The 19,783-nt window shown below is 46.4% G+C and overlaps 1 protein-coding gene across 1 annotated transcript in view; it reads left to right on the forward strand.

The window, feature by feature from the left end:
- Positions 1 to 19,783, forward strand: part of SHOC2 (SHOC2 leucine rich repeat scaffold protein) — a 347,624-nt gene that overhangs the window by 201,572 nt on the left and 126,269 nt on the right. Inside the window, exon 6 of the mRNA XM_078643771.1 lies at positions 13,344 to 13,466. Within this exon, the coding sequence (XP_078499897.1) occupies positions 13,344 to 13,466 (123 nt within the window). The remainder of the gene's footprint in view (positions 1 to 13,343; positions 13,467 to 19,783) is intronic.

Here is a 19,783-nt window from a genome sequence, read left to right on the forward strand (position 1 = left end):
GCGCCACCTTGGCGCACTGACGTCCGTTCCTTTCTTTCCACGCCAGCCAGCACAAATCCGTTCAACCTGTAATTTTTTTTGACAGATTTTTTTCGACTTTTTGTCAACCATTTTCGGTGTGTAGGAATCCATCATATGTAAGAAACCTTTCGAATTCAAACCGTGCAGCGGCTGTCATGCGCCGTGTCGGTCACAGCTCCCTACCTCTGGAGCACGGCCATTACCTAGGGTCATGCTCAGACTGCTATATGCCATGGCTCCTAATGCTTTGAGGGAGAGGTACCTAAAGCTGCTGGCGGTCCTGCGTCAGGCACCTTGGAGGCTTTCTCAGAGGTCTTGTTTCCGTTCCCATTTGAGAGAAAGGTCTAGACACTGCTCCAGGTCTTCCTCCCATTCAAAGTCCTTGAAGGGGTCAAGTAAGAAGCACCACAAGAAGCACAAGCATGTTTCAGCTTTACCAAGTTGGTCACCTGACGGGGGAGTCTCGACATTTAAGGCCTCTTGCTGCAGGACGTGTACAGGGGTCGGCTCCGTGTTTCCCTTCCTTTCTGGGACCATGAGAGACCCCTGCTCAATTAAGAGTTGTATGATACCATGTGTGCCATTTGTGGGCGGCCTGACCCTGCCGACATGCCTTTGGGCCCCACAGGCTTAGCAGAAGGTGTCCCATGTGGGTCCGTGTCAGCAGCTCCGGCCCCCGTGCCCATGGCTCTTCATTGATCCATTCCTGGATCCAGACCGGCACCGGTCGACCTTTTTGACCAGCTCCGAGGCCAGCCCCATTCTTATCCCCACCGACTCAGAGCCAGTCAGACGTTCACCGAAGCAGAGACCGACGGAGCCTTTAGGTTCTGTGTCATATCCTCGGCCTTATTGGGAAGAGCTAGGATTGGAAGAAGATTGGGAGGGGATGCAGGACCCCTTCGATTTCCCGCCTTACACAGAAGAAATGAAGTGGTATGCCAGTGGCTTGGATACCTCTTCAAAGCCTGGCATGCTTTTCCCTCTTAACCGGACTCTGGAGGAGGGTGCTTCCTTCGCCATGGTGGTGCGTAGGGCTGCAGAGGTCCTGGACTTGCAGCTTCCTATTTGGGCAATCAAGAATAGTGTCTTGACAGAAGTCCTGCAGCCTGGTATCTCCACTACTGAACCCTTGCTGCCATTTAATGAGTCATTGACTGATGTTCTTCTGGGGACCTGGTCCAAACCCTGCACACGGCTCCTGTGAATAGAACGTTTACACACCGCCACCACCCTGCACCAGGTGACCCAGCTTTCCTCACTTCTTACCCATCCCTCAAAGGCTTGGTAATCCAAGCCTCTATTTCCCGTGGTGCTCTCCCTTCCGCATCCCTGAATAGGGAATCCAAAAGGCTGGATAGCTTCGGAATGTTTTTTTTTCCTTCAACCAGCATTGCATTGCAGTCAAACACCACATGCCTCTTGGATCGTTAGTACCATTCCCTGTAGGAGACGGTTGCACAAGTGCTGCCACAAGTCCTGGAGGATGGCTGGGCTGTCCTCTCCCAAGCTGTGGCAGATGGGAGACATGCAATAACGTTTTTTGTACGCTATGGCCTTAACATGACAGACTCGCTGGGCAGAGCGATGGCTCTCTGCTTGGCAGAGATAAAGCAGACGCAGCGTTGGAGCGCTTCAAGGAGTCGGCAGGCTTGGACCTCTGTCATCCTGGCCTGCGTCTGCCTTTGGCTCCTTTTGTGGCTACCGAAGTTTTGCAACCTCTCCGTGGCCATAGGTGCATCTCATCCTGACCCCATTGATCGGACAACCAGAAGTCCGTGGAGGCCACAATCCCCCCCCCCCCCCTCCCCCCTCCCTTTGTCCTCCAAGCCCTCAGAGTCCAATCCATCCAGATCATGGGTGTCCAGTTGATTGGAGGATACGCCATCACCTCCATCACTGGTGGAACATTACCTCAGACTGGTGAGTTCTAAAGATAGTCTGAAGGGGCTAATCCTCCTCCTTCGAGGTTAGGCTCCCCTCCACAGAAGATCACCTTCCTTTACCTCAAGAGGAAGTCATGACTATATTGGCCAAGGGAGCCATAGAGAGTGTTCCAGTGGCAGAAGTAGACTGTGGTTGCTATTCCCGCTACTTTCCGGTCACCAAAAAGGATGGAGGCCTTCATCCTAACCTAGACCTCAGAGCCCTCAACTACTTCCTCAAAAAAGAGACGGTCAAGATGCTCACTATTGCTCAGGTACGGTCTGCCCTGAACCCAGTAGCCTGGACGGTAGTGCTAGACTTGCAGGACGCTTACTTCCATATTCTCATCCTGCCTACCCCTAGTCGCTCCCTGCGGTTTACAGTGAGCCACAAGCACTTTCAGTTTGCCGTGCCCCCCTTTGACCTCACCAGTGCCCCTCAGTTGTTCACCAAGGTGATGGTGGTGGTCTCAGCTTATATCCGGAGAGCAGGGGTTTGTCTTCCTCTATCTCTGCGCCTGGCTGTCTAAGATTGACTTGCCTCAAGCTGTTGTCTCCCACCTCGAGACTATGGCAAACCTCCTGCATTCGCTGGGGTTCATTGTCAACGTGCCGAAGTCACACCTGACTCCTTCCCAGACTCTCCCTTTCATAGGAGCTGTTCTGGACACGGTGCAGTTTCGGTCCTATCCTCCCGAACTGCGAGTCCAGGATATTTAGGCTATGATACCGATGTTTCAACCTCTATCCTGGATTTCGGTGAGAATGACTGTGAGGCTGCTGGACCTCCTGCATCCTGTTAGTGAACCATGTTAATGTTACCGCAACTTGTATAGCGCAACAGCTGGCCCAGCAAAGGGGCGTTACAGCGCTGACAGCAATGCAACTGACACGAAAGAATGGAGTGGGGCACAGGCTACACGGTGGGAAATAGGTGTGTTGTAATGGCCTTCCTGAATTCTAAATAGTTGTTGAGGCACCGGATACGGATAGGCAACGCGTTCCAGAATTAGGCCGTCCTGCTACGGAAGGAGCGGCCTCCCGCGCGCACTCTCCGATACCTAGGGACCCCCACCAGGTGTTGCCCTAGTGAGCGAAGGTGACGTGCGGGGATATAGGGAGAAATCTGTCAAGCTGTCAGTAGCACAAGAAGGTAAAATACACCACTAACCTTTTCGTAGCAGCCAGCGGGGACGATGCTTTCAATATGAACTTGTAGAGGAGCCTCCCTATTCTCCTGAGCGTAACGCCCCACAGTGCAGAGAAACGCAGCTATGGAAAATGGCGCCCCGGGGAAAAGGGAAGGGGACAAAATAACAAAGGAATACTGCTAGGAACTCCTGCCTTCTAGGTCTAGTCTAGTTAATTCGCTTTTGTTACATGGCGCTGCAGAGAAGCGAACCTTTGTGAAATGACATACATCAATATACACACCATTTCAGTCAACAGTGTTTGATGTACATTCACACTCGCAGTGAGCTCAGCAGTTTACAGATAATCCAGATAAGACTTTCAGACATCACACCCTCGTAGGACTGGATTCCAAAGACCGAGGTCCTAGAACACTCTTTAGTCCCAAGTGCACTATATACTTGCGGTTCGTGAATCCAAACCAAACAAAAAGACTTTCATCGCGGTTTCAGGAAGTCACAGCGCGAGAAGCAAATTCAAATAATATGAACAGTAATTAGCCGATTCCAGCCCCAGACACGGTCCTCTGAGCCGCGGTAGATATGCAACTGGAACGCACTTGTAATGGTTCCAGCGTGGGAAAAACAACACTAAAAATATCCAGTAGCTTAACAAGAAGGGAGCACTCCAGCGCCTCCCTCAACATAGACACACGATACCTGTCAGTTACCGAGCCAGGAGACTGCTCAGACTTTGTCGACTCGGCGTTGCACTCGAGCGATTTCTTGGCGTATTCAGAAAATCCTCAGGAAGTTAGTGTAAAATGCCGATCTCCATGTAATCCATCCAACGGGGAAACACCTTACGCTTTGCACAAGACTTTGGGGCCAAATTGTCAAGCACCTTCTGACAGAAGGGGAGGTGCTTAAATAGAAAGTGGTTGTTTTCACAAACAGCCGTTCTGTTCTGCCCCACAGCTTTCTGGGACATGTAGTGAAGCGGGCTTGTTCCATTCACACCTGTGCCCTTTCATACAGGGGAAGTGTTTATGGTGCATGTGTGCCTGTCCTCCTGTCCCCCTGTGAGTAATTGTGACAAACTAGGTTGGCCAGTATGCTAGGGGTGGTAAATTTCAGGGCTTTGAAAGTGATACAAAGTGCCTTGAACTCAATACTCCTGGACACCAGCAGCCAATGCTGCCTGCGGATGGTGTCTGACACCGGGCAGGACTTGCGCAGGCCAAGCCAAGTTCTTTTACTGCGTTCTGGGCCCTTTGTAGCCTCACAATTTCGGCCTTATAAGACCCTAGATACAGAGAGCAGGCATAGTCTAGTCTGGACATTATTAATGCCTGAATGATGGTCTGACGTATGGATGGGTCAAAGAAGCCCAATAGGGGTCTGATCTCCCATAAAAGCCCGAAGTAGGTCCCTGCTCCCTTTTTGGTTTGAACTTGGTAGCTCATGGCACATGCGTGCTCCGCAGTGGGACCTGAAGTTCCAATGGGTGCAGCATTCGGGAAATCTCACCGAAATGGCCCAGATCTCGGAGGGAACTGTGCAAGACCAGTAGTGGCTGACAAACCGCAAATGGTTCACGGGCAGACCCCTCTCCTTACCCCACCTAGATTTCACAGTGGTGACCGATGCGTCACTCCTGGGTTTGGGGCGCCCATCTCAAGGAAGTGGAGATCAGAGCACTCTGGTCTCCGTCCGAAGCCGGGCTGCACATCAACCTTTTGGAGCTTCATGCGATCCGATTTGCACTAAAAGCCTTTTTACCTTCTATCAATAAAAACGCTATTTTAGGTATTACCGGGCAGCACCACCGCCATGTGGTACTGCAACAATCAAGGTGTGGTGAGGCATGGACCCTCTGTCAGGAGGCCCTGCATTTCTGGACTTGGCTGGAACAGTGGTTCAACACCTGGCCGGTTCCATGATCACCAGGGCAAACAAACTCAGTCATCCGTGCCTTGCGGATCACGAATGGCGTCTCCATCCGGAGGTTGTGCAAGGACAGGGGGAGAGCCTTGGTTAGATCTGTTCGCCTCCGTCGAATTCGCAATGTCAGCAGTTCTGCTCCTTGGGATTCCCAAGGCAGCTCTTGCTCGACGAGGCTTTTCATCCAGAGTGAAGCTCAGGCCTCCTATACGCTTTTTCACCCATACCACTCCTGTCCAGCATGCTCAGGAAAATCAGGAGCGACAGTCACAATTTTCCTGAGGCTCGGACTGGGCACGGAGAGTTTGGTAATCCGAGCATGTAATTGGTATCTTCTGCACATGAGCATCGATCCTCTGATCAGGCTGCCCTTTCCGGAAGATATTCTGTCGCAGCAGCAGAGGAGTCCTCTACCTTGCCCTGTCAACTCTCCGCCTCCTTGTGTGCAGTTTGAATGGCAACTGTTGACAGCAGTCGACCTTCCTCCAGAAGTATGCAATTTTATTCTAGCAGCCATGCGTCTCTACTAAGTTGATATTCTTATCTGATGGTAAAAAGTTTGAAAATATTGTACAGAACGGTCTATTGACCCTTTGTCTGCCTCCCTTTCTGACATTCTCCTTTTCATCCTGTCTCTTGCCCAGCATTGTGTACTCTGAATCGTTACCTTTCGGCTCTTTCTGCTTTCTAAGGTTTCCAGACCAACCACAAACTTTTAAAGTCCCCTATTGTACATAGATTTCTGAAGGGGCTTGCCCATTTGTTTCTCCCTTCCCCTTTATCATGCCTCAGTGGGACATTAATTTGGTCCTCAATTACCTTATGTATGCACCATTCGAGCCACTGCACAATTGACCCCACCGGCTGGTCACCATCGAAACGGCCTTTTTAGTGGCAATAACCTCTGACAGGAATGTAAGCCAGTTGCAGGTACTCTTATCTGCCTCCTTGCCTGACCATTTTCCCAGAAAAGGTAATGCTCCGCACTAGGGCTTCTTTGTTGCTTAAAGTAGTGACACCGTTCCACCTAGGGCAATCTGTCACTTTGCCCACCTTCTATGCTCCTCCGCATCCTTCTAAGGAAGAAGGTCTCAATTAGACTGACCCAAAAATAACATTATTAGTCTACCTTAACTCTACTAAAGAGTTGCAGGTGGACAACCAACTCTTTGTGGGGTACGTTGGAGCACAGAAAGGACAGGCTTTACAGAAGAGTACCATCGCCCGATGGTTTACCCTCTGCATTAAGATATGTTACGCTCTGGTAAAGAAGCCGTCTCCTGAAGTCCTCAGACCTCATTCTACTAGGGCTAAGGCTGCCACCATCGCTCTCTAGTGTGGTGTCCCGATTCTTGACATCTGCCAGGCAGCAACACGGGCATTCCTGCACACGTTTGCCAAGCATTATTGCCTGGACATTCAGGTCCGTAGGGAGAGCCTCTGGCCGTTCGGTCCTACAGGATTTTCTCGTGTAAACTTTTCCGCAGTCACCTCCTCCAGGGCTTGCTTTGCTTGGGTATCTGTTCAAAGGTAAGGAATCTGCGATTAGATTTCTCTATCAGATAGACAAGTTACTTACCTTTGGTAACACCTTATCTGGTAGAGACACAATATAGCTTCCGATTCCTTTACGACCCAATCAACCTCCCTGCGTTACGGATCAGTTTTGCAGCGTGAATCTTTCTGGATTCACTATGCTGTGCATTATTCCGCGGTCTTGTGGTTGGGTCCGGAATCGTAGTCCTTTTTTTTTTTTTTTTTTTTGGGGGGGGGGTTTTGTAGCCCAGGTGGGCGTCTGCGTCTCATCTCTTTGGGTGTATTTCCGGTGACGTCGGCATGCTTCCTGCAGAAGCTCCCACTCTTGGGCGCCATCTTCAGATTCTTTTTTCCGCAGTCGGGTCTGGATCGTTCCTGTTTGGGCTCCAGACATTTTTGGAGAAAGTAGACGAATACAGAAATTGGAAGGAAAACAACTCAGAAGACTTCAAGAAACTTCATCAACCAAGGGCCGACTAAGGAGAAGGAGAAAACTTCGACGAACGCATGACCAGGGGGACCCCTGAGCGCTCAAATCGGACAACACGCTCTTCAAGTTCTGCCGTAACTGCCACCACAAGTACGCGTAGAAGGACGAGCACCCGGTTTGCAACCTTTGCCTACCGGTCGACCACGGGAGCAAGGTCTGCAACGCCTGCTCCGTCTTCACCCCGAAGACCCTTCGTGTGAGAGCGAGGCAGAGGGTAGCCCACGCCACCCTGCAGGGCAAAGCCCCGACTCCATCCCTTCACGATCTGGGGATGTCTTGCGAGGAAGAGGACAACGCCGCCGCCGAAGACGACGGCTACACGGTCGTAGAGACCGATAATACCAAGACTTCTGATAAGGTAGGAGACTCTACGGCCCCTAAACACCAGAGAGACTTTGAGTCTCGAAGAACGAGGGCAAGGCCTCGAAAGCGCCGGCGCCAAAAACTTCGGCGCCCGCTGCTGTATCCAGGCCCAGCGGATCCTCTGAGAAGGAGTCCCCGGCGCCGAGGGCTGTTGAACAGCAAAAGTCGTCGAAAAACGTTCCCGAAAAGGATCGTTCGACGCCGAGGTAGAAGGACCCTAAAACACCTTCGAGGCCGACGCCGACCAGAGACACGAAATCCAGTTCGGCAACGAAGCCTTCGTCACCGAGGATCAGCTCGGCGCCGAGCCAACCGCCGAAAAGAGCGGCCGAACCATTCGACGCGGAACACGCAGCCGAGATGGAGAAAAAGAAAAGGTGCCTCGAGGCCGAATTGGAAAGCATCTTGCAGCGGAAGAAGGAATTCAACGCCAAGATGAAGGTCTACACGATCCCCCACAAAACCAAGGCACAGGTTGTAGAGGTGGTCGAGGAGGAAGACTATGACCCCGAGGAAGAGGCGGCTGACGTCGAGAAAATAGACGAGGAAGAGAGTCCCTACTATAGTCAGTACTATGAGGAGGAAGAGGACAGCAGGACGGACCCCGGGTCTGCTCCCTCTGAAACATAGGATGTGGATTATCTGGATGTCGACACCTTAAGCCCTGAGGAGGCCTTCGACACATATCCCTCGAGGCTCTCTCCGCCGGACGACATCGGGGCCTACAACTCTGTGATAAAGACTGTCGCAGCGGCATTCAGGATCAAGCTCGACGAAGAGCAGCAGAAAGCACTTCCTTCTAGAGACACTGCTTCCCACCCAAACGAAGAGCCAGTACCTCCCCATGCTCGACAGCGTCTTGGCTCAGGGAAGGGAAGCATTCAAGGAGCCCGCAACATGCAAGGTGGTCACCCCCAGGACGGAGAAGAAATACAAACATTCGTCGAAAGACCCACCCTACATTCAGGGCACGGTCTCAGCAGACTCCATCCTCACAGCCACAGCAAGAAAGAGGGCTAACGTGCCCACTACTTCTGGGCCACCTCCAGATAAGGAAAGCAAGAGGATGGACCTGGTGGGCAGAAGGATTGAACGGAATGCCGCAACCCACTGGCGCATGGCGAATTCCAACGCCCTGATCAACAGGCACATGTACCAGATCATGGAGGAGCTCGGTCAGTTGGTGAAAGACCTGCCCCAAGATTCCAGGCAAAAGGACGAGAAATTGGTGGAGGAGGGGAAGAACGCGGCAAATTCTTGCCTCAAGACTGCCCTGGATGGAGCAGACACCTCCAGCAGGCTCATGATGATGGGCATCACTGAGAGGAGACACGCCTGGCTCAGGATTTCAGGTTTCAAGCCCGAGGTGCAGCACAGCATCCTGAACACACCGTTCAACGGCGAAACCTTGTTTGGAGCACCAGTTGACGAGAAGCTCAGCCAACTGAAAAAGGATAACGAAACGGCAAGGTCCATGGGAGCATTGCAGTTCAGAGGTGGCAAAAGGGGCACCCCGTCACGAAGACCCAGCGGGAGAGGTGGAAACCAGCCAGGTTCATCACACCAGGCTTTCCAACAAGCGCACCAGGCAGACACACAAGTTCTGCATGGTCAGCATAAACAGTCCTGGCAGTACCAGCCAAAAGGCCAGTCCTTTCGAGGGAGAGGAAATGGACGTGGACAGAATAAGAGGGGGTCAGCAGCCCGCCTCTAAGTGAATTCGAAAAACTGTGTGCCCACCCACAGAAAAGATCCCAGGGTGCAGCACGTACAGCGGGATCAAGTGTTACACAAACTAATCTCCTATGACCACATAACACCAGTGGGAGGAAGATTAAGATTTTACCTCCAAACATGGAGAGAAATCACATCAGACAAATGGATTCTCAACATCATCCAATTCGGATACTGCATAGAGTTGGAGGGGAGGCCAACAAGCAGAAAACCAAAAAGAAGACCACTAGCAAACAAACAACTAGAGCGTCTTCAGGAAGAAGCAAAGGAAGCAGGCCATAGAACCAGTACCCTTCAGGGAAAGGAACAAAGGTGTATACTCAATGTACTTCCTGGTACCAAAAGTAGACGAAACAATGAGACCCATTCTAGACCTAAGGTTCCTGAACAAATTCATAAGAACGCAAAAATTCAAAATGACCTCCCTGCAAGAGGTGCTCCCGCAATTGCAAATCGGGGACTTCATGGTCACAATAGACCTCAAGGATGCCTACCTGCACATCCCAATGTGCAGGTAGGCATCAAAGTGCCTCGCAGCGGTCGCAGCACACCTACGAAGGAAAGGAATACACGTATATCCTTACCTGGACGACTGACTAGTAAAAGCAAACTCATACCAGAGATGCAAGCGGCACGCACAAACAGTGACGACCTCGCTCATAAACCTGGGGTTCTCCATCCATTGGAAGAAATCCTCAATGGAACCGGAACAAGTGAAGATTTTCCTGGGAGCACAGATCAACACCTTGCAGGGCAAGGTGGTCCCCAGCGAGAAGAGGGCGAGAGCGCTAGTGAAAGAAACTCGCCTCTACCAGAAGGGGCAAGCTCGGACAGTGAGGACTGCGAGCAAGATCATGGGCATGATGGCTTCATGCATCCACCTAGTACCAAATGTACGGCTCCACATGAGACCCATTCAAGAATGGCTACAGGGGCAATGGTCACAAGCTACAGGCGGTTGGGAAGATCTAGTGGTTGTAACGCACTCAGTGCAGAAGGAAATGACATGGTGGAACATGGAGAACATAACATGGAGAAAGCCTCTAACGCCCCCAACACCAACAGTGACCTTCACCACAGAAGCATCCCTGAAGACAATCTTCCTTGCATTGAAAGCTTTCCAAACGAGGCTGTACAAGCGCATGGTATTGATACAAACAGACAACACCACAGCAATGTTCTACATCAACAAGCAGGGTGGGACACAGTCAGCCATGCTTTCAAAGCTAGCACAGGAGATATGGAGATGGGCCATCCCACTTAAGATAGACCTGCTAGCCATACACCTACCAGGGAAGGACAACGTACAAGCAGATTGGCTCAGCAGACAGACATCGGCATCCCACGAGTGGGAGCTCAATGCACAAGAGACAAGGAGGCTGTTCGACAGATGGGGAACACCATCGGTGGACCTTTTTGCTACACGCCAGAATGCAAAATGCCAAAACTTTGCATCCAGACAGCCCCAGGAGGGATCCCTGGGGAATGCCCTATGGATAGATTGGTCCAGGACATTTGCTTACGCTTTTCCCCCGATACCGCTGATGCACAGAGTGCTCAGCAAATGCAAAACGAGCAACATGACCCTGATACTGGTCGCACAGCAGTGGGCAAGACAGACATGGTACTCGCAGATCATGGAGAAGACAGTGTGCACCCCACAGATTCGGCAAAAGAAAAGACCTGCTCTCCATGCAGAACGGAGAAGTGCTGCACCCAGAACCAGAGAGCCTGAGCCTGGTGGCGTGGCTTCTGAGGACATAGTTTGCACATTTAAAACTACTAGAAAGCACCCTGAGGGTTCTTCGGGAGGCACGAAAACCCAGCACTCGGAAGTGCTATGTTGCGAAGTGGAAAAGATTCACAATCTGGTGCAGAAGAGAAAAGCTTCACAATAAAATGAAGAAGGACTCCACAGTGCTGAAGTACCTCACACACCTGCTAGAGAGGAACCTTAGTTCATCCTCTTTAAGAGTTCACTTGGCAGCGATAGTCTCTTACATAAGAGGAGAAACGTGCAAGAGTTTCTTCACATCACAAGTGGTGAAAAGATTCCTGGAAGGAGCAAAGAGGATCGCACCACCAAAACGGGTGCCTCCACCTGCATGGAAATTGAACATAGTCCTAACGGAACTCATGAAAGAGCCTTTTGAACCACTTCACAAAGCCTCCCTAGAGATGCTAACAATAAAAACAGCTTTCCTGGTTGCAATAACGTCCTTACACAGAGTAAGCAAACTTCAGGCACTAACACTCCAAGAACCCTACATACAAATACACAATGACAGTTTTGTGATGAGAACTGACCCACACTTCATGCCAAAGGTGGTGTCCAAGTTCCACATGAGCCAGTCTATACATATACCGAGTGTATTCCAAAAACCTGCCACTAGTGCAGAGCGAGCTCTGCACACCCTGGACGCCAGAAGGGCAGTCATGCACTACATTGAGAGAACGAAGGGACACAGGAAAACAAAACAGTTCTTTGTGTCATTCGCCAACAGTTTCATGGGAAAAGCAGTAACCAAAGAGACCATTGCACGATGGATCGCACAAACAATACAGCTCTGCCACAAGCGAGCAGGGCAAGAGCTAGCAGAGGGGACACGTGCCCACTCCACTAGGAAAAAGGGTGCTACAATAGCCTTCTTGGCTAACGCACCCATACAAGACATATGCCTGGCAGCAACATGAGCTTCGGTGCACACGTTCACGAAGCACTACTGCGTGGATATACAGATGAACGGGGAAGCACAAGTCGGACAAAAGGTGCTTCAACACATATTCAATAACCAACGCTCATCTTCCACCCAGCCGCCACAGAAATAAGAAACCGCTACAAAGTCTATGCACAGCATAGTGAATCCAGAAAGATTCACGCTGCAAAACGAATAGTTTTCTTAACTGCCGGTATAGTTTTACAGCTTGAAGATCTTTCTGGATTCACTAGCGAACCCACCCACCTCCGCCAGAAAGATGAGGCTGGAGAGAGAAAAGGTGGTTAAAAAAAAAAAAAGTGGTTAAAACAGAGACAAATACCAAAGCAAAACACCTTAAAGGTTAAAAGCGGAACATTACTTAATGGAACATTACTATAACTTCGGAAACAGAACAAACACGGAAAAAAGAATCCGAAGGTGGCGCCCAAGAGTGGGAGCTTCCGCAGGAAGCATGCCGACGTCACTGGAAATACACCCAAAGAGGTGGGACGCCGACGCCCAACCTGGGCTACAAAAAAAAAAAAAAGAAAAGACTACGATTCCGGACCCGACCACAAGACCGCGGAATAGTGAATCCAGAAAGATCTTCAAGCTGCAAAACTATACCGACAGGTAAGAAAACTATTCGTTCTTAATGTTGGGGCTGTTCCCTTCAGAGCCGTAGTTGTCTAAACTCTGGGCTGCCTGTCAATTTCATGGCTCTGCTCTTCTGGTGTGGAAAGTAGTGAAAAGTACTGACGTCAGCAGGCCGAGGTGGGGCCCATATTGACTATGCCGATGTCCCAATGACTGTGACGATGCCGATGACGTCAAGCGTAGTCGACTCATGCCACGAAGGGGTACTGCTCAAGAAAAATCTTCTGGATCCAGTTTGACACGCGGGGAAGTTCAAAGGTAAGGAATATGAGGCTAGATCATATCTCTGCCAGATAAGGCATTACGGAAAGTAAGTAACTTGTCCTTCAGGTACATTCCTAGATCAGATACTAAAAGATCAAATCTATGTTGGTTTGAGAGTAGCACAGGTTCCATCTTCTAAAATTATTTTAATGCTATTGGGTCTATGAGTTGCGGTTTTTAATGGTGTGAGTTACGTTTTTAAAGTTGTGCATATCTGTTGTTTTCTTAGTACTTAGTACTGAAATTAAATGTGCTTTCTTAAACTCCAATTTTAATTAGTCAAATGTTATACTATCCTGTTTGGTTTTTGCTGGTTGTTTAAAATGATATTATCCAAACAACTAAAGTGTAAAATTGAGACAAAGTATTCTAAAGCATTTTGAAATTATTTTTGTTTTTCTAAACAGCTTACAAAATAATCTCTTGTAGCCTTTTGTGAAGGTGGTGTCTTGCTGGAGTGCCACAGTAGAATTGTATTCTTTTTACTGTAATGATTGATCATCTAGATGCATTTGTTTAATTACTATATATGAAGTTTGTTACTAAAGCTTAACATGAATGATTTATGATTGCATTGCAGGACAATCAGCTAACCTCGCTCCCTTTAGATTTTGGGACTTGGACAAGTATGGTGGAACTAAACTTGGCAACTAATCAACTTACAAAAATTCCTGAGGATGTGTCTGGGCTTGTCTCCCTCGAGGTGGAGTACATTTTTTCCTTGGATTTATTGCTGTTGCTCTTTGATTGCCTAAAATAGTTTTCAAGTTGTCTATTTAACCTACATTTTCATTTTAATTATTTGACGTTTGTCTCCTCCTATATGCTTTCACCCTAACTGTATGTTTTTTTTATGCTTTTGCTTAACCGTACAAAAATCTATTAAAACACTTTAAGGACCTCATTTAGAGCATGGTGAAAACAGGGAATTTACTGTAAAATGGCAATTGTCCTTTTTGCCACATTTACACATTTTGATACTAATGAACCTGCTTGAATGGCTGTGCGGTGGGTACATTTTTAATGGAATTAAATGCTATGGAAGTTGATTATAGGAAATGGTTGTATATGAGATTGTCATTGTTTGGAACATCATGGTTTTAATAAACCTACATATTACTACTAGTGCTTTGATTTCTGACCTTCAATAGCTGCGCTGTTGGAAACCTTTAGCTGCTGTTGCACATCCACCATATTGTCACCCACTTTAGAGCGTAAAAAGGCTCATCTTATTTAAGGCATGCCATCCATTGTATCACGGATTTCCGCATACCATTGCCATGCATACCTTTAAAATGCATCCATTACAACACATGCATCCTTCTCACGCGTGTCTTTACCACAAACATGTTTACCACGCATATGGCTTCACCATGCATGCCTTTACAACGAAAATGTAAGTATTTTACAGGTAAGTATAATCCATATGTATATGTAAAAGTGTGTGCATATATGTGTGTATATATATGTATGTGTGTATGTATGTGTGTGTATATTTGTGTGTGTGTGTGCGCATATGTGTGTGTATATATATATATATATATATATATATATATATATATATATATATATATATATATATATGTGTGTATATATATGTATATATATTACCTACTGGCGGTCGCCAGTAGGTATATATAGTTAGGATTTTTTCTCTATGGGATTTTTGAAAATTCTATGTCTAATAACTTTGGCGTTTGTGGACGGAATTGGCTGAAATTTTCTGGAAAATGGAACATTTTGTTTCTGAGCAGCCCCTGGAAATTTGGGGGGGGTTCGTCCAGGGGGGGTCGAGAAAAAAGGGGGGTCCCAAAACGTGTTTTTAACATTGAGTTTTCCATAGGGCGGTTGGCCTCACTTTTAGCCCGAACGGCTGAATGGATTTGCACGAAACTTGGCAAAATTGTAGGGACTGGTAGCCCGATGTGCCTTTTGTAGGTCTCAATATATGTGCTCCAGTGGATTTTGAGAAATTAACGTTTAAAAAAAGATATATATCTGTAAGCGCGCTCTGGGCAGCGCTCCGGTTCGCGGACCTTACGCGTAACAGATCTTCGCGTAGCGAAGCTGATTGGCTCTCCGGTGTCTGTCAACATTCTAAACAGTCCGGAGCGGCCGCCATCTTGTCTCTCGGTAGGATTGAGAGACAAGAGGAGGCCAAAACAAAGGGGGAAATAACCATAAGGGGGCATACTAGATCCTCCCTGACCCCCTAGGTTTAATGTGGAGGCTTTAAAAGGGCCCCGCGGGGCAAAAAAACAAAAAAAAAAATTGGTTTTTTTTGCGTGGGTAGCGCCCGGTACGCGTACCGGGAAGCGGTCGGAGGAGCGTACTATGAGGAGAAAAGAAAGACAGGGTATAAACATTTTGGCAATTTTGTTATAAATGGAAGGTAGTTCTGAAAAGAACTGTTTTTTTATTCTTTTTCTTTTTTTTCTTTTTTTTAATGAATTTTCTGAACAATTTTTTGATTTTTTTTTTGGATTTTTGAAAACTATTTTGTGTTTTTTTTTGTGTTTTGTAAGGGGGAAATAACAAAAAAGCAGGGTTAGAACATGTCTCAACAGGAGCAAAAAAAAATAAAAAGGATTCATTGTTTTCTCATCTTGTAGCATTTATGATTTTCTCCAGCTCGGTTAATCAAAGTAATACTCTTCTCTCCATAAGCAATAGTTCCTCCACAATATATACAAACTATTTTGTAGTGTGCAAAAGGAGCTTGAATATTGGGGATTATTTCTCGGCCTTCTGGTCCGGCGAATGAGCTTTGTCCCCTGTTGGTGCTGGGGATGACATCTGGGGGGTTGGCAGCAAGATCCCTTACTTGTGCTTGGGAAAGATTATTAGGATGCCATCGCTCCATGTGGTGAATCATTGTATGATTGCCAAAGCTGTATTTCTTGTTGGGGTTGCCACGAGAAAGTATATTTTTGCAAATCAAACAAGACACCTGGGGTGCATTGACCTTCTTTTGTCCAGGTGGAATTTTAAAGAATTGCCATATGTAGTGCTCTTTAATATGGCTCTGCCTTGGTGTTTCTGGCAGGAACTGCCTTACTTGCTCTTCCTCCTCCTCCTCCTCGTCCTCATTATCTTCCTCTCTACCAAAGTCCAGTGTTGGTGGTGGTCCTTTTGGTGGTGGTGGTGGTGGTGGTTGCTGAGAAGCACCAGCTGCAGCTATTACAGAAGCCATTGTGAAAAATAGGTCTTGCTCTCTGGAAATAGAAAGTAAGAATGAGGTAAAAAGAAGGAGGGGTTTTCATCATTTGAGAAAAAAAAATAGTTCTAAACCAATGAAAAGTGTTATTTTTAGGTCACATGACCAAGCCTAACAACATTATGAAACCAAAAGTGACATGAACCAATGAAAAGTGTTATTAACAAGTCACATGACCTCTCACGCTTATGTTACGCGCTGCGGAACGCGCCCCGGATAGCTTCCGGTTCGCTGCGCCTCGGTCCGCGCCCCGGAGCACTTCCGGGTGCGCTAACGCGGTACGTCATAAGACGCATTACGCGGTAACGCGATAGTCGCGCTTTCGCGACGCGCCGCGGATCGCTTCCGAGGAGCTGCGTTTCGCGCCTCGGTCCGCGCCCAGGAGCACTTCCGGGTGCGCTAACGCGGCGCGTCATAAGACGCATTACACAACAACGTGATACGTCACGCTTCCGCGACGCGTCACGATAATGATTTCTAACGTGGCAGTTGCGCTAACGGAACGTTTACCGGTTCGCGGACCGGGTCGCGGCATCAAATTGAGCTAACGGGAAGCTTCCCGGTTCGCGGACCGGGAGCGAAACAAAAAAAATATTTTAAAAAAAATAATAAACATATAAAATATATTTTTGGATTTAAAGAAGAATACATTTTACAGCTTTTGATATTTGCTATTAAAAAACCATTGAAATTCACTGAAAAAACCATAGGTTATAGACCATATATAGTTAGGAATTAGCATTTACAAAACCTTGAAAATTCACTGAAAAAACCATAGGTTATACACCATATATAGTTAGGAATTAGCATTTAAAAAACCTTATTTTACTCACACAAAACCATTGAAATTCCATATATAGTTAGTTGCACTAACTATATATCGCGCACCCGCAATCCACTGCTGATGATGTCACATATTACATCATTCATGACATGGTCAGTGACATCACTGATGACATCACTGATGACATCTCAAATGACATCACTGATGACATCACTGATGACATCTCATTTGACATCAATGACCACATCACTGATGATATCATTCATGTGACAATACAATGCATCTCCTCACATTTTAATATAACCTCTGTTTCACCCAGTGTTAAAAAGAGTATAATTTTTGAAACCATTGACACACCAATACTAGTTACTACATACGCACTCACTGATTGCTACGTCTACACACACCTTCACTCATTCACCCATATAATCATTCATACATACAATCACTCATCTTTACAACACTATCATATGCACTCATACACCTATACAGACACTCACAGTCTGCCACTCATCCATGGAGTTACTCACACACCTAGTCAGTACTGTAAAGAATCAATCACACTTCCATTTTCTTGTCTATACAGTTAAACATAGAGCACCTTACATTTTCAAACATATACTAACACATACTTACTTTCTTATACAATCATTGATACAAGTACACATTGATCTGCACAGAGTCACACACCTCCCAGCCAGCCACACACACACTCAGTCTCCCATGCAAATACTTGGACAATCAATCAATAACCCATATAGTTAATCATATAGCTACTGATCAACACATGCAGCAGTTTACAGAACAACAGACATAATGATGCACAAATTAAGACAGTTTAGTCACTAACCCATGCACTCAGTGAGACACATTTAATCACTCACTCATACATTCAGTCATGCACCTACTAAATCCTTCGTCCAGACACTTATACATCTACTCATTCTTCAATATGTAAAACATATTTAAACTTTACAGAAACACACAGTCACTGGATGATCTCATCAGTGATCTCATCAGTGATGTCATTTGAGATGTCATCAGTGATGTCATCAGTGATGTCACTGACCATGTCATGAATGATGTAATATGTGACATCATCAGCAGTGGATTGCGGGTGCGCGATATATAGTTAGTGCAACTAACTATATATGGAATTTCAATGGTTTTGTGTGAGTAAAATAAGGTTTTTTAAATGCTAATTCCTAACTATATATGGTGTATAACCTATGGTTTTTTCAGTGAATTTTCAAGGTTTTGTAAATGCTAATTCCTAACAATATATGGGCTATAACCTATGGTTTTTTCAGTGAATATATATATATATATATAATATATATTCCAAAACAAATCGGTCATCAAAGCAGTGTGCTCTTGCTGGTGGTGCGAGTGTTTGGGATCTGACCATTATCCCCCATATAGATTCTTGACCCACAGAATCACTGCACTTTATTTGTCTACACACTTCTGTCACTCTCCAAACATCACTGAGGCGTTTTGACTCCTCATACTTGTTCCCAGTGAGTGCGCTTTTTTTTATAAGGTTGATCAATTTATACTTGTACACCAAAAACATGCATACTGGGAAATGCCGTCCAATCCGCACGTGGCCGTGTACGCTAGCTTCCCACACATTACAATTAAAACAGATCTCTCCAATGTTTGTGTATATCATAATGCATGGCCCAGTCCCTAATGTCCCAATTGACTACCAGTTGGCAGCTGCGAGTGTCTTTTAGCCAATTCAATGCACTGATAGCGTTTCCACGCAAATTGCTGCTGATTTAATTAATACATTAATCAGTACTGGGCCGCATCGATCCAAATGACTAATATTCAAGGACATATGCTCACCCACTCTGTAAGACTGTCCTCTATCTTTTGAGGTTACAGAGTCGCAATCCAGGCGTAAGTGGACTCCATCCCTATCCAGGTTCATATTTGTTACTAAATGTGTAGTACATATGCGTAGGATTTGTATCACCTGATTATTTTGCACCATGTTTTGATCTTATTGCTAGTCATCTGGAACAACCACTGCAGCTTGTAATATATCCCAAAACAAATCGCTAATCAAGACCGCACGCTCTTGCTGCTGGTGCGAGCTTTGGGGAACTGACCATAATGATTCTTGCCACACAAACGCTGCACTCCCAGGAAATATTGCAGTCCCAACTATTTGTTCGACGAAGTACATCCTCCACTTTCCAAATATCACAAACGCCTTTTGACTTAGTCTTGTTCACAAACTTTTTGAACCCTGAAATTTGGATATATATTTATATAAATATATATCACAAAGGCATGCCTTCCACAGATTCAGATAAGAGCAAGACTGCACACAGTTTCCATAGTCGAAGTATATTGGCGATGAGTTTCGCCCTGAAAAGTTCTTCTTCACAGCCTGTTACCAACAGTGCTCAACCAACCTAAGAAATAACCTCACAGGTTAATGAAAAGTGAAAAAACACATTAGAAGGATGTTGTCTATAGCTCGGAAGGGTTGGAAAACAGACTAGTTTGCCATAAAGGTTCACTTAAAACATCCTTCATGTACAATTTGGATTGTCACAGTAATTGATATTTAAACAATCATTGATTGAAAAAAAAACACATAAAACCATGGTGATTGTCCAGTGGCACACTACTGAAAGAGCACCCTGGTCCCATTGATCACATAGCAGGATTAATTGATACCATATGTACACGACAAGTGGCAATATAGCCCGCATATTACAACAGCTAAAGTTTAAAAAAACAGTGAAGTGACTAATGTGCCTGTACAAGGTGCAATTTGAAAGAAAAGAACAGAAAAAGATAAGCAAAAGAAAAAAGAGAAAGACAAAGCAGAAGAGAGAGAAATATTACTGACCAAGTGGCTGTGTGCGACAATCCACATGTCAAACATTTACACATATAGTAAGCAAAAACTTTATAATGAAGAACAGGCAGTCTGTCATTATAATAAATATCCAAATCCTCGTTTACAGAACAATAAAAATCTAGAACATGTGAACTA

The sequence above is a fragment of the Lissotriton helveticus genome, chromosome 5_1 (assembly GCF_964261635.1).
Source record: "Lissotriton helveticus chromosome 5_1, aLisHel1.1, whole genome shotgun sequence".
NCBI lineage: Eukaryota > Metazoa > Chordata > Amphibia > Caudata > Salamandridae > Lissotriton > Lissotriton helveticus.